Source organism: Penaeus chinensis, chromosome 37 (assembly GCF_019202785.1).
Source record: "Penaeus chinensis breed Huanghai No. 1 chromosome 37, ASM1920278v2, whole genome shotgun sequence".
Lineage (NCBI taxonomy): Eukaryota > Metazoa > Arthropoda > Malacostraca > Decapoda > Penaeidae > Penaeus > Penaeus chinensis.
In genome coordinates, this window is record NC_061855.1 from 18,352,850 (window position 1) to 18,365,349 (window position 12,500).

The 12,500-nt window shown below is 36.8% G+C and overlaps 2 protein-coding genes across 2 annotated transcripts in view; both read left to right on the plus strand.

Annotated features, from left to right (window-relative positions):
• The window catches only part of LOC125045418 (exocyst complex component 4-like), a 12,547-nt gene extending 4,522 nt beyond the window's left edge, over nt 1-8,025 (plus strand). The window contains exons 4-19 of the mRNA XM_047642636.1: nt 1,027-1,192; nt 1,331-1,542; nt 1,702-1,831; nt 2,789-2,956; nt 3,382-3,519; nt 3,802-3,929; nt 4,435-4,550; nt 4,806-4,959; nt 5,148-5,325; nt 5,488-5,708; nt 5,817-5,895; nt 6,360-6,488; nt 6,647-6,829; nt 6,950-7,114; nt 7,305-7,511; nt 7,632-8,025. Of these exons, the coding sequence (XP_047498592.1) occupies nt 1,027-1,192; nt 1,331-1,542; nt 1,702-1,831; nt 2,789-2,956; nt 3,382-3,519; nt 3,802-3,929; nt 4,435-4,550; nt 4,806-4,959; nt 5,148-5,325; nt 5,488-5,708; nt 5,817-5,895; nt 6,360-6,488; nt 6,647-6,829; nt 6,950-7,114; nt 7,305-7,511; nt 7,632-7,799 (2,542 nt within the window). The 3' untranslated portion in view covers nt 7,800-8,025. The remainder of the gene's footprint in view (nt 1-1,026; nt 1,193-1,330; nt 1,543-1,701; nt 1,832-2,788; nt 2,957-3,381; nt 3,520-3,801; nt 3,930-4,434; nt 4,551-4,805; nt 4,960-5,147; nt 5,326-5,487; nt 5,709-5,816; nt 5,896-6,359; nt 6,489-6,646; nt 6,830-6,949; nt 7,115-7,304; nt 7,512-7,631) is intronic.
• Nucleotides 8,026-11,038: 3,013 nt separating this feature from the next.
• The window catches only part of LOC125045729, a 10,840-nt gene continuing 9,378 nt past the window's right edge, over nt 11,039-12,500 (plus strand). Inside the window, exons 1-2 of the mRNA XM_047643161.1 lie at nt 11,039-11,210; nt 12,169-12,500. The exon at nt 12,169-12,500 is cut by the window's right edge and continues 136 nt beyond it. Of these exons, the coding sequence (XP_047499117.1) occupies nt 12,411-12,500 (90 nt within the window). The 5' untranslated portion in view covers nt 11,039-11,210; nt 12,169-12,410. The remainder of the gene's footprint in view (nt 11,211-12,168) is intronic.

A 12,500-nucleotide genomic window follows, 5' to 3' on the forward strand; every position in this document is an offset into this window, starting at 1 on the left:
CTCATATTCACACTCATATTCACACACACACACACACACACACACACACACACACACACACACACACACACACACACACACACACACACACACACACACACACACACACAAAACTGAGGGTCATGTGATCTGAATCATGTCAGAACAGCTCTTTTTACATCTTCAACCAATTGAAAATCATGGTTGTAAGGTGGATGGGGATGATTTCCCATTGAAATTCACGTACCTCAGCTCTTGTCGGCATTTTTCTGAAATTTTTTGACAGTTTTCTCAAAACACATTCATAATAAGCAGATTTAATTATTTTCTTGCTCTTGAGGAAGTCAACCAGCAAAATCCTTTCTGGATCCCAGAAGACAGTGGCCATGATCTTTCCTCTTGAATGGTCAGATTTTGACTTGACTGGTCCACTTCCACCCCTGGGCAGCCACTGCTTTGATTGAATTTTGTCCTCCGGATTGTACTGGTAGAGCCATGTTTCATCCCCTGTCACAATTCTCTGCAGAAAAGCTTCAGAGTCCTTATCCCATTTGTTCAAAATTTCCATTGAAAGATCTACCCTTGTTTGCTGCTGATCTGGGTGCAACAGCCTAGGGACCCATTGAGTGGAAATCCATCCATCACTACTGACAGGCGATACAGTGGCAACTCTGATACTTACCAAGGAGTCAATTAGTAGACCTATGTGATCTCACCTGGTTTCCTTTTTCCTTGGCTGTCTGAGGAAAATGTTTCTAATGGTATTAATATTAGTTCTGTTGGTATCATTGCTGACATTATTATTATTATAATGTTATTAACAATACCATTACGAATATAAAGAAAACAAAATAATTCCCAAAAATCAAGGAAAAGGGTAAATAGGTGAGATAGTTAGGAATAGTAAATGGCTTCTTGGTGACAAAGCGCTTGTACAGCCATCTATGTGGAAACACAATTGATAAATTAAAATACCGTTGTCATGGTATTTACATACTTGCCATCCCCGTCAGCATTAGGTTAATACCTACATATCTGTTATTCCAGAGATGAAGTTCGAGATGTTGGTGAGCGAGTAGGTGGTTACATCAACAAAAAGCATTACCTTCATGCAACACAGCTTTTGGTTACATCCCTAAACCGTCTCAGGACAGACCTGAAAATGGTGGAGGCATTGAAGGAAGTAAATTCAGATTTGCATGCCAGGAAGGAGGTAACTATTGATACTATTTTGTTCTTGATGTGAATTTTGTTGTCTAACAGAGATTTAGCACTGTCAGTAGGATTGATAATGTGAATTTTCATATGTAGGAAAGGTTATGTGATAAGCTGAACTATCTATATTTCGTAGAAACTACATGACACCCTCATAGAAGAGCTTCATAGACACCTGTACCAGCGATGGACTAAAGAAGTTTTGTCCTTAAGAAGGCAGGGGTCGGGACGAGATTCGTCACATACTCTCACTCGTGCTGGGTCTGACAGGGCAAGTCTGGGCACAGGAAAGGCTGATAAAGCACGTAAAAATCTATTTGAGATGATGGCTCCAACTAATAAAGTGAAGTATGTCATGTTTAGCATATAAATACATGTATTATGAATGATTTAATTAGTCTGTGAATATATGGATTAGTGTGAAATGTTTTATAAAAATATATCAAATTACAACTATTCCTTTTCATGCTAATTGTCTATGTTAACTATTTTATTGTTCCCTAACAGAGGTTTAGGTGAGGGTGAGACTATACAGGAGGATGTTAGTGGATCTGATCCTGAGGCAAATGCACAGCATTTCATGGCCATCCTTGTTGAGTGCCTTGCTCTCTTAGGGAAGCTCCCAGAGGCAGTTGAGGTGAGATTACTCTGTCTTTGATGTTGTATGCATATTGCATTTTTGTTGGGGGGATATCAGAGGTACTGTATTAATCCATTAAGTCTGAGTACCTTGTTGCCCACACATGGCTCAACATCTGGCCATTAGGCATACTTGATTGGGTGTGTGGCTTATAGGCCTTGCCCCTTACAAACACTTGTGTGGTGTCGAAATTCCTTGCCTCCTCTTCACAATGTTATTATCTCTTTTTGTGGATAAGCACGTTTTGCTTTTTTGCCATTTTTCCCAGATCAATATTTGTCATTTGATATACTGACTCAAGATGCTTCAATATCATCTCTCTAGGTAGTCTGCAATTCTGTGCAATAACAATAAGTAACATTTTATTATTTGTATCAGTTTTTAAATATTTTTACACTTCAATATTATGTAATACCCTTTGTTGCCAGTCATGGTGGGCAAGAACAGGTTTCTAAGCATGGAAATTGTATCCTCCCAGGAGAAGGCACTCTTCAGGCCATTGTTCACTGATGGTACATTCCTTTGTTAACTTGTGGAAATAAATCAAGAGACCCTTCCTCAATGTTGACTGACTAATTTTCCTCCAAGAACTTTATACACTCAAGGCGAGTTATTCCAACCACTCCAGCCTCCAGCTGAATTTTTCATCTCCCCAGCCATATGCCAATTTTTTTCCATGACTGCATATTCCCATCACCTGGCCCTCAGCCAATTTTTTTTCATTGATGTGATAGTCATATCACCTGGATCAAGTGAGTTAATGTAGTTAAATTATTTATTAGAGTAAATTTATTTTTTGGATTTGTATAAACTGTTAATTATTTTTACTTGTTTTATATATTCTTAAATTTATTGATTAATTCTTTATAGATATAATTCTCCTGCATCTGGTTCTGCAAACCAATGTCTTTCAGACTTTTTCATCATTACTTTACTTTGTGTCTTGTTTCCCAGACAATCAAACGTCGTATGCAGAAGGAACTAGGTGTCATAATCCAGCGCACCACGCAACAAATTGTGGAGTACCACCCTCCAGCGCCCCCTGATGACCCTCCCATATCAGGTCATGCTTACCTTAAAGCAGATTCCCGTGATGCGAAACTCTTGCAGGAACTCTTACAGGTTAGTATTTGTTGCTTATTTGGCTCAGGTGAGCTGTTTGATGTGTAGGTTGATGTATGTGTGCATATCTGAAAGTGATATTTCAGCCATTTATGGGGAGGTAGTGTATCTTAGAACATAGTTTTCATGATCTTGAAATAAAACTTGCTTGATTATCCAGAGATTAGAAATATTAAATGTGGGAAAAGAAGGGAATGAACAGGAAAGGTGTTTATCCAGTGAAACATTTTTGTCTAACTGGAATAAAAAAAAAAAAAAAGGTATTGATATAGTCCCATTGGATATTTTTGATTCATTATTATATAGAACTAATGGATTAAGCCTCATGACAGTAGAGAATTATGAGGAGTATGTTATATGGAAGCTAATGACATCTAGTGTTTGAATACACAATCTTTTACACAACTTTCTGTTCTCTTGCACAGGTGGTTTTTGAACAGTTTCGACTTGTGGTTGCAGCTCACCAATCTGTTCTTGGCAGCATGCGTTCTTCAGCTGACAAACATGGCATAGAAGTTCACCTTTATAGCATGCCTGATGTTTGGTCAAAGGTTCAAGCTGCGGTAAGCTGGTGCTTCTTCATAAGTTTTACTACATGCTTGAGATATATACTAGTCTTTTTATATATTTTACAATTTTGTTATTACTTATTTGTTTATTTTATATGTATTTATTTATTTTTTGAAATGTAGATTGAAGTGAAGTATTGGGCTAGGACAAGATATCTTTCACCAGATAAGAACTCCTCTGTTGAATATTTTACAGGTTATCTTGAGCCTTAGATGAATTTAAGAGTTATAAATTAGCAATAGTTATATTTATAATCATATATATATATATTTCAGATGCAAGTTTTGCTAAGTGAATACCTTGATCTGAGTCAGCTTGGTAATAGCCAGCAGCAAGCCCCTGCTGCGTTTACTGAAGCTGCAACAGATATATCATCATTTTTCACAAAGAAACGCACTCCAAGGTAACTGTTGTTTTTGTTTGTTGCTTGTTTGTAGTTTATGTTTGTCTTTTCACATTTGTATTAGTTATTATGTGGCTTGCTTCTTACTAACTGCATTGTATACTTGCTATTAGTTTTTGTTTTGCCTATGTTCTAGCTTATTTGTTGTTTGTGTTATGACTTGCTTCTAACTAATTACTAATTTTACCCATTAACTTAGTGATATGGAATGATTTTTGCATGTGTGGCTGTATAATGATTGACTATTAAAATCAAGTAACCTTTAGTTATTTTTTTAGAAAGGTTGAAATTTTTGGTAGGGATTCCCTAGTCTTCATACGTCTAAGGTAACGTCAAAAGACCCCCTTTATGTATTCTTTATTGTGCATGTGATATCAAAAACACATGTTTGATATGCATGATGACCATTTGTGAATAATTCTGCAATTTTTGCTTAATCATGGAGAGTGACTATGATTGCTCGTAAAATTTTCATTTTGATCAAGGGAAAACTTTTTTTCTACAGATCCAAGAATTATTCTCTCTTCAAGTTCGAGGCTTCATACCATGCCATGACTATGAACTCCTACCTCATGGAACAAGCTGCAGAGCAAGGTGGCATTGATGGAATAGATGCAGCAGGTTTGTTTGTTTTATTGTTAGTGTTAACTTAGATTTGTATGTGTTGAAATGTATGATAATCTTGGAAAACTAGCTAACACTGAATAGATAACATAACTCTTAGACTTTAGAATGTAGCTGTATGACCCCAGTATAGATACTTTATAGCATATATTAAGGTTTTTACACCCATTGTCAAATGCTTCTTGTATCTCTACATTCGCATTGAAATATTAAAAATTTGATGAGTAAATATATAATATTTATGTGTAACAGATGGCAATACAGCAAGTGCAGGAAACAGCAAATCAAAATCAGTAAATGAGAAGACATTGGTTTGCTCACCATCACCCCACAACATCACGGCTGTGTTCAACCCTCTCCTGTCTTTTATCAGGGAGATAGAAGATGCCCTTGGATGTTCACCAGGGTAAATCTGATTTGAGATTACTGAGAGAACAATAGGTGGAATATTTATACTTGTGAAGGAATTAATTGTATAAATTAAAATTCTACACAAAAGGAAAAGTGTTAGAGTAAAAATATAATTTGATTTTATCATATCAGAAAAAAGTGACATTTCCTGTGCATCAAGCAATTTTCATTTGTCATTTTCAGAACCCACTGTACACTCTATGTTTTCATCACTGACTACATCAAAGATGCCTTCCTAGCCCAGTTGCATGTAGAGACAGCAGGCAGGCTGGAACAGGCCACCAAAGCTCTTGACCAGTGGCGCACATGTAAAGATCCACAGGTCCTCAAGGCACTGAAAATTAGTCGACCACTCTTACAGGTAAAAATCACTGATTTTGTTAATGGTAATTATGATTTTCAAATGAATTAATTGGGATGATGTGTGATTCTTAATCCTTTATCCAGATTATGTGCCTTACACTATTTAGGAAATGTCATAGTAATAGCTTTTGCTGTTGGACTTCTCTCCCTGGCAACACAGAGTAGTATCAGTGTGTGGCAAAGTATTGAAGAACTGAGGTGGTTGCTTGGAGCTCTTCCACTCTATGCTGACCACTTTGTGTCTATGATGTGCAACACCCTCATGAACTACCGGGAAACATGTCAGGCAGCTTACCGGGGGATCACCCAACCTGACTCTGAGGACAAGAGAATAATTTCAGCAACCTGGGCTAAAGATGAGGATATTAGCAGATTCTTAAGGTATTTCAGTTGATCTTAATACAGGCATGATCAATTTTGGGTCAAAAATGTATATAACAAGATTGTTGCTTTCATTTGAATATTACTGAGGATTTTATAAATTTGCAGAGACCTACCTAACTGGAGAGCTCTGCAAGCAGGTGTAACATCTGAGTGTGCAATTGAAGGAGAAGAAAACCCAGAAGAGGCAAGTACAGTTTCTTACATGTAAGAAGGGAAAATGCAATGGATAAGCAAGAGTATATGCTTTAAGGGACCATTAATGCTTTTTTGGCAGCTTTCTAAGATAATGCACCAGTTTAAGTGATTCTTTAAAGGTAGACTGCAAATATACTTACATGGAGCTGTAGAAATTTTCAAGATGAATTGATAAGAAAACAGGAAGAATGTACAAATGAGTAAAATCAATGGAGAAATAAAACTTTGGTTGCTTATAAGTGCAGTGTGAAAATACAGACAATTTGAAGAAGACCAGTGATTAGCTTAATCTTTCTTAAATAACTTTTATGGACCAAATTTTGTTTTCCTTTTCTCTGTAACAAATAAAAAACAAACAAACAGCAGCACCCTGCACCAAAAAAATGATAATAGTCCCTTAAGTATGACAGTATAATTTCATGGCACTTTATTGCTCTAATACATTCATAACAGGTGGGTGAGCGAAACCGTAAGGAAGCAGAGATCTTGACAGGTAATCTTGGAGACCAGTTGATACCACAACATGAGATCTTGGCTGACCCTGCCCAGCTCCGGACTCTGGCACACTTACAAGAAAGTTTGGTAAGATTGGGAGAGGAAATTAAAAAGTGTTTGAGTCAAGCTTCTCTTATTAAGTGAACTCAAAAAACTGATATGTCTAATGGCTGTACATTTGATATTCCAAATTACTTTTTTATGAACAATATTATGCCAAATTTACAAATGCATATTTATTACAGGAATGGTTTGGCACATGTATAGTTAAGTTTGCAACTTCATTACCTGTAAAATCATCATCCTCTGGCATCTTGGTGTCAGGTGAAGTGCCTCCTGTGTCTGATGCCTCTGTGCAGACACTCACCTCCCTTGCCAAGGACTTTGAGGAGTTGGCACATACTTGTTTATTGGTGCTACATCTAGAGGTGAGATCTTGCAACATAAAAAGGAAGAATCATATTTTCTTTTTTAAATCATGCAATAAACAGTTGTCCATAATTGTCATATATTCCAGTACCTGCACTAAAATTTGACTTGCCTCTCAGGTACGGCTGCACTGTTTCTTCTACCTGCTGCCAGTTGCTCGTGGAGGTGGTTTTGCAACAGGCCTAGACTCTCAAGAACCTGATGGTGAAGTACTAAAATTAATCAAGGATCTTGCTACTATTGATGAAGCTCTCACAAATACATTGCATCCTCGAAAGTGCAAGGTATGATTGATTTATTCATGTAGTTTTTATGATTATGATGAAGAAAGTGTCAGGAATGTATGTAAATGTTTTATCTAGCTGTTCAAGATTATATTTTTGCAGTTATATGGACAAACATGTGAGATATTTTGAGCTCTATGAATATTGTAATTTTATTTGGTTTGATGTTAAAGTATTATTGTCCCTACAGTATATCTTTGAGGGCTTGGGTCCACTGATAGCAAACATCTTGATGACATCAGTGATTCATATACGTCGCATAAATGAGAATGGAATAAAGAAGATGTGTAGGAACATCTTCAGCATTCAGCAGCAGTTGACCAACATTACCATGACTAGAGAACTTGCTCTCGACCAAGCACGTCAGTACTACGAGATGCTCTACCACACTCCAGAGGTAAGTTATGTTATGAAAGAATTAATAAATCACAAAAAATACATGCAACTTTGTGAAAATAGTGGAGAAAGATATTTGTTTTCATCTTTCGTCATTCCTAATACATCTTTTGGTGAGCAGGAGATTCTGAATGCCATCATGAACCGTGGAAAGCAGTTCTCTGAGCTAGAATACATCAATGCCTTACAACTCCTTCATCGATCCTCTCCTGGAACGTCCCAAGAAGTCCTTCATTCTCACCTTCAGCGACTCTCTGAAATTTTGGGGGACATTGGTGTCACAGTCTAGAATCTTTTGAAAGTGAAAAATAATTCTTATATCATGGATATATATTATTATATGTGTGTATATATACATAATGTATTTATATACATGGCATTGTTAGAATGAAATCAGATATTGAGCTTTATTGGTTTTATATTTATTGTTAATAAAGTAATGAAAAAACATTACTTAAATTGTTGCTGTAGATGGCATGGATAAGGTAAAATAAAACACACTGTGATACTTGTCATTGCTGACCCTTATTACCCTCTAAAATGGCATTGAACATGTATATTGGAGTAGATTGATACTGTAAATTATGGTTGAATGCATGGATGAAGAAAATGGGAAGCATGCATACCCTTAAAGAATAGTGCACTCCATCTATCCCTCATTGTAAAATATATCTGTGATTTAAGGATAAACTAGAAAATTCCAGTTAGTTTGTTATATATTTCTATTAGGTAGAATGATTCATTACAGATAACAATGAGGCTATTTTTTTTTAAATAGCTGTCCCAAAAGTCTTAAATAAAGAGAATTATTCTAAATTGCCTTCTAGAAATACATGTGCCTGCCAGTCAGTAATTTTTTTCCTGGACTTAAATAGAAACAATGCCTTTGAATTTCCCTTTTAATGTAGTATATATATATCTTAATTTAGGAATCAGTAATTTTTGTATATGCTTTAATCATACTTATTTGGTAACAAAAACTATTCTGAAGTACAAAACCACAATATGGTAAAATTGACTGTTGATCAGCTAACAAAGTGTAAAAAATATGTCTTTCCTATCAGTAGCAGATCCAAGGAGGATTCACTGGGTGTTTTTTGAACCCTTAGATTTGCAGTATTTAGAAATTGGTGCAGTGAATTAAACTGTCTATTGTGATTTTATCTATTTTGTTTACAAAGATTGTTCCAAAAGTCCTTGATCACCAGGAAGTCAATTATTGTTGATACTGTTGCTTGAATGTTATGAAAGAAAAGTTTTTCTTTTATTATTGCTATTTAATGTAATTTCAACAATAATGTTAATGATAGCTTTAGAGATTGATAATGATAATAGTATTATAAATATTAATTATTACCAAATAAAAAATAAAAGAGGAATGAGGTGAATAGCTGAAGTCAGGTAGGTGACCAAGAACTTGTACCACCATATATATGTAAACAAGATTGACAACAGAAAACTACAGTGGACAGTGTATGTACCGGGCATGATGATATGTATATCTCTCTCTGTGTGTGTGTGTGTGTGTGTGTGTGTGTGTGTGTGTGTGTGTGTGTGTGTGTGTCTGTCTGTCTGTCTGTCTGTCTGTCTGTCTGTCTGTCTGTCTGTCTGTCTGTCTGTCTGTCTGTCTGTCTGTCTGTCTGTCTGTCTGTCTGTCTGTCTGTCTGTCTGTCTGTCTGTCTGTCTGTCTGTCTGTCTGTCTGTCTGTCTGTCTGTCGATATCGATGTAGATATATAGATATATAGATATATAGATATATAGATATATAGATATATAGATATATAGATATATAGATATATAGATATAGATATAGATATAGATATAGATGTATATGTATACACACACACATTTATATATATTTGAGCTTGGATTTCATCACTTTATTTCAGAAGAACTTCTCTCTTCCATATCCCTTTGTCCTTTGGTTGGCTGAGGTATGTAGACAACGTCTTTGGTCTCTGGCCTCATGACCCTACCCTGTTCTCAGCTTTCCTGGTGGAGCTTAACGCTCTCTCTCCCTCCATCTGTTTTAAGGTAGAATGGGAGGCTGACAACAAGCTAACTTTCTTGGAAACCCTAGTTCACTACGTTGATCTCAGGATACAGGAAACTTACTCACAGTGAAATGTACTTATACTTCTCGTACCTCGTGTTGCTCATTTTCTAAATTGGGCCACCCTCATCATGTTCTCGATGTTGCATCATCCAAGGCATGGCATACTTTTTACCACAACTTTCCTGAAGAGGCCCCTCACTTCACTTGCCCATTCTCAGCCTGCCCTACACTGAGGAGATCTCTTTCTGTTTCCCTCTTCACTCTCTCAGCTTCATTTGCATCTTTCACCAGATACATACCTGTCCTCCCTCTATGTCAAAGTTGGGTAGTTATGCTATTCCTTGTGCCTCTTGTGATAAGCAGCACTTTGGTGAGACAGGCACCAGTCTCACTAAGTGTCTCGGAATAAATATGCTGTATCAAGGGGATACTTCTTCCATCAATGGTTAACAGGCCATCAGATGGATTGGTCAACTGTGTGAACTGTCTTTCCTTCTGCCGATGTCCACACCCGTAGACTGGTTGAATCCTCCTTAATGATGATGCTGCCTAATTTCAACTTGAACGATGTTTTTTTCTCTTGCCAACAGTCTCCTCGCTTCCTCCTACTCCCTTATGCCATCCTTTGCATAGACCGCCTGATTCTTTGACCTGACCTGACCTCCTTTTGCTTCTGTACACCTGTCCTCACCCAAGGTCTGCATAAGTACTTATATTTACCTTGCCCTTACCTACTCTGTGTTCATAATGTTGCCTCTCCTCTCTCTCTCTCTTATACTCTCTGCTTTCCCCTTCAGAACTGCAGATGGAATCCAGGAGGATTTTGAAACTGGTCTCCTTTTCAGTAAATCTAGTTGAGCATTATGGGTTTTTCTACCACACACACACACACACACACACACACACACACACACACACACACACACACACACACACACACACACACACACACACACACACACACACACACACACACACACATATATATACATTTATATAATGTATGTGTATGTATATATATGTGTATATATATATGTGTATACATATGCGTGTGTATGCATATATATGTGTGTGTGTGTGTGTGTGTTTTTTATTGATTGTATATACATATATATATATATATATATATATATATATATATATATATATATATATATATATATATGTACACACACACACACACACACACACACACACACACATATATATATATATATATATATATATATATATATATATATATATATATAAGATGCATCTCGCATTGTAAATTAATCCTTTGTCCTACCTATTCCTTTATTTGTCTGAGATTTATGTTCATTGATATGAGTGTCTAGTCAAAGAAAAATATAATTGACATCAAATCTCCATAATAATAAACTGCAACAACAGTATGTTCTCCAATCCTAAAAGCACGCCCACACACTAAAAGCGCGAACGCCTGACGATCCTTACAAGAACGTAAACAAGACCACGGAGGGTAATCGCTTTGCGTACTGACGGTCAAAACACGTGACCTTGATGTACAGCGGTATTTATGAACTATGAAAAGCAGAAGAAAGTGTTTAATTTAGAGAAAACAACAGTGACGGGTATCTGAATCCCGAAGCAGACCACTGGACTTGAAATCAACCCACAAACACGTGAGTTACTTGCAAGAAAATGTAGAACCGATACTTCAAGTCAACCAAGAATCTTTCACATTAATGTAATAGAGAAAAAAAAAAAATGTTTGTAAGAAACAGGTTTTTCCTGAAGTGCATAATATACAGGACCCTAGGCATTGAGAGCCATTTTTGTATTACTGGAAATGATGCCTAACACCAAAAATAAAGAATTTTTCCCGTCTAATGGAATGTAACATTCTGAAACACTTATTGTAATAGTGACATGTAAACCCCCTCCTTCTGATGCCCAGTATAGGGTGGGTCATGCACATACACAGGTTCCAAGTACTTGTTGCACTTGTTTACTGCCTTTCCTACTGGGCTCGGTAAGCAGCCTCTGATGAGTGGTCACAGGGATGGCAGAGTTGTGGAATGACAGGCAGGTAGCAATCCACAGTTTATTGCAGTCCACAGGACTTATTGAGAAAAACAGGTCATGTTGGGGAGAGGCAGTCACTCCATGTACAGACAACACAATCATTCAGTCACTCTTCCTTGGGGAGAACAATCAAGTACAAGTCACAGCTGCAGCCTCAGAACACACTCACGCTCACTGATGCCTTTTCGCACACCTTGCCAGTCAGTCACACTCAGGGAGCCAAACAATGTGCCGGAGTCTTATGCCACCCTGCGGCCAACCAATCACGCAATAGTTGGTTTGGTGCACTTTTTCATCGCTACCAACACACATACACATAGTTATAATACATTTCTGTAACAATAGCATTTCCTTTACAAACTAATAATAAAGGTAGTAGAGAGGATGTACAGCACAAAAATTCCAGGTGATCCATGAAAAACCTCTCAAAACAAAGATATAGAGCAACTAATGCTCACTCTACTGCCCATGATGTAGTATTTTCTAGAGCAGAACTAATGGAAGAATTTAAAAGATTTAAAATAAACATTCCTAATGTGGTTTTGTTATTTTCAGGTGTTGACCTTCCACAAACACAAAAGGGCTGCATTCAAAGACACATGGAGAAATTCCTACAAAGAACAAAATAATAGAACTAAAAAGGAGAGCATAGAGACCTTGAGGATATAGGCTACTGAAATATAAAACCCAGTAAAAGAGGAAGAAGAAGACCAAGGAGAGAGACATTAGAAAAGAAGAAAGAAGAGGAGGAACTCAAGGTGTTTCCATGCTTCATCGAAAAACAAAGCATTGACATCATGTCCAGCAGCTCAGATTCTGAAGATGATGAGAGATTCAGAGCAATTTGTGACCCAACGTTATCTGCGAATTACAGTAAAAATGATACC